Raw genomic sequence first — 2,614 nt, 5'->3', positions numbered from 1 at the left:
ACCTCCAATCGTTCCACCAAAAGGAAGAATAAGAAGTAACGACATGAGGACTCGCTCATGGTTGCTGCTGATTGCAAGGGTGGTCAAAAGCCTATGGAGGGCACTCTGAACCACTTCGAGAAACTACTCGAGGGGCCATGCCTAAACCATGCCTTCTCGGTTAAGCATGTGCTCAAGGACTGTAGCCTCATGCGGCGGTTATTGTCTAGAGGCTCCAACAAAGGGGAGTAGGGAAAGGACCCTGCCTCCACTGCGGATGACACCAAGGAGAAGGACGATGGCTTTCTGATGCCAGACGATTGCCTTATGATCTTTGGAGGATCAGTAAACTATGACTCTAAATGGCGTCAGAAGGTCACACACCGCATGGTCTATATGACCAAACCGGCCATGCCTGCCTTCCTTTGGTGGTCAGAGTTCACCATAACCTTTGATCAGGCTGACCATCCAGATAGCATCCCGCACCTAGGGAGATATCCGCTCATGGTTGACCCGATCATCGACCCAAAGCGACTCACCAAAGTACTGATGGATGGGGGCAGCGGCCTCAACATCATGTACGCAAAGACGCTCGATGAGATGGGCGTCGACCAGACACGCCACTGTCCAACTCGAGCGCCTTTCCATGGCATTGTGCCCAAGAAGCAGGCAATGCCACTTGAGCAGATCGATCTACCCGTCACCTTCGGGGATCAGTTTAATTATAGGACTGAGATCCCCACCTTCGAGGTGGTTGGGTTCCCTGGAACTTTCCACACCATCCTAGGACGTCCATGCTACGTGAAGTTCATGGCCATCCCCAACTATACATATCTCAAGCTAAAGATGATAGGCCCCCATGGGGTCATCACCATCGACACCTCCTTCCAGCAGGCCTATGAGTGCGAGGTTGAGTGCTGTGGCCACGCCGCAGCAATCATCGCCTCTGGAGAACTCGTCGCCCTCATGGAGGAGGTCACCAAAGAGGCGCCCGATGCCAAGAAGTTGACTAGGTCATTTGAGTCAGCCAAGGGCTCTAAATACATCCTCATAGACCTTGGGAGCACCGAGGGTAAAACGGTGCGCATTGGTACCACACTTTCCTCCGAATAGGAAAGCGCGCTCGTTGACTTCCTCCATGGCAACAAAGACATCTTTGCGTGGAAACCCTCGGATATGCTAGGCATTTCGAGGGAGGTCGCCAAGCATACCTTGAAGATCCACCTAGGCTCCAAGCCAGTGAAGCAATGCCTACATCGCTTTGACGAGGAGAAACATAGGGCCATCGGTGAAGAGATAGCAAAACTATCATCTATCGGATTCATCAAGGAAGTATACCACCTAGAGTGGTTAGCTAATCCCATTCTTGTATGAAAGAAGAGTGAGAAATTGGGGATGTGTGTTGACTATATGGATCTCAACAAGGCATGCCCAAAGGATCAATTTCCTTTGCCACGCATAGACCAAATAGTTGACTCTACCTCAGGGTGCAAAACCCTCTGCTTTCTTGATACATACTCCGGCTACCATCAAATCACGATGAAAGAGTCTGACCAGCTCATGACATCTTTCATCACCCCCTTTAGATCATTCTACTACATCTTAATGCCATTAAGTCTAAAGAACGCTAGGGCTACATACTAGTGCTGTATGCTCAAATGCTTCGAGGACCTCATCGAGTGGACCATGGAGGCTTACGTTGATGACAACATCGTGGTTAAGTCCAAATGGGCTGACTACCACATTGCTGATCTTGAGCAAACCTTTGCAAAACTCTGAGCAAATGGCATCAAACTCAATCCCAATAAATGTGTTTTTAGGGTCTCGAGGGGCATACTGCTCAGCTTCATCATCTCTGAGCGTGGCATCGAAGCCAACCCGAAGAAAATCTCAGCCATCACAAGGATGGGCCCTATTTAGAACATAAAGGGGGTTCAGTGAATCATAGGGTGCCTCGCCGCACTTAGCCGATTCATCTCGCGCCTCAATGAATGAGGTCTCCCCCTTTATCAACTCTTGAAGAAAGCCGACCGCTTTGAATGGACATCCGAGGCCTAGGAGGCACTTGACATGGTCAAACTTCTCCTGACGAGGGCCCTTCTGCTGTACATAGTGGCCACCATGCAAGTGATCAGCGCCATCCTGGTAGTGGAGCAGGAAGAAGAGGGGCATGCCCTTAAGGTACAGCGCCCTATGTACTTCATCAGTGAGGTACTATCTGACTCCAAGACCCGCTACCCCCAAATCTAGAAGCTCCTATACGCCATCCTCATTACCAAGAGGAAGCTATGCCACTACATTGAATCACACATCATGACAGTTGTGATGTCGTTCCCCCTCGATGAGGTCGTCTAGAGCTAGGATGCCATGGGAAGAACCACAAAGTGGGCGCTTGAGTTGATGGATCAAGGCATCACATATGCCTCTCGAACGACGATCAAGTCCCAGGTGTTGGCTAACTTCATCGCGGAATGGACTAAGGTCCAAACACCACCGGCAGTCATCGATCAAGAGTACTGGATGATGTACTTCGACAGATGACTGATGAAGAAGGGAGCTAGCATAGGGCTGGTCTTCGTATCACCCCTCAGGGTTCGCATGAGGTACATGGTTCGTCTCCATTTCCCGTCATCCA

At 50.3% G+C, this 2,614-nt stretch overlaps 1 protein-coding gene across 1 annotated transcript; it reads left to right on the top strand.

Annotated features, from left to right (window-relative positions):
- The first annotated feature begins 390 nt into the window (after nt 1-390).
- On the top strand, nt 391-1,092 carry LOC136526046 (uncharacterized). The gene is made up of 2 exons (XM_066518833.1): nt 391-729; nt 826-1,092. The coding sequence occupies exons 1-2, from the start codon at nt 391-393 to the stop codon at nt 1,090-1,092; spliced, it is 606 nt and encodes a 201-aa protein (XP_066374930.1).
- Nucleotides 1,093-2,614: the final 1,522 nt, after the last annotated feature.

The sequence above is a fragment of the Miscanthus floridulus genome, chromosome 19 (assembly GCF_019320115.1).
Source record: "Miscanthus floridulus cultivar M001 chromosome 19, ASM1932011v1, whole genome shotgun sequence".
In the NCBI taxonomy this organism is placed as follows: domain Eukaryota; kingdom Viridiplantae; phylum Streptophyta; class Magnoliopsida; order Poales; family Poaceae; genus Miscanthus; species Miscanthus floridulus.
The sequence above is the reverse complement of the archived record's forward strand: the minus strand, read 5'-3'. Positions and strand labels throughout refer to the sequence as shown.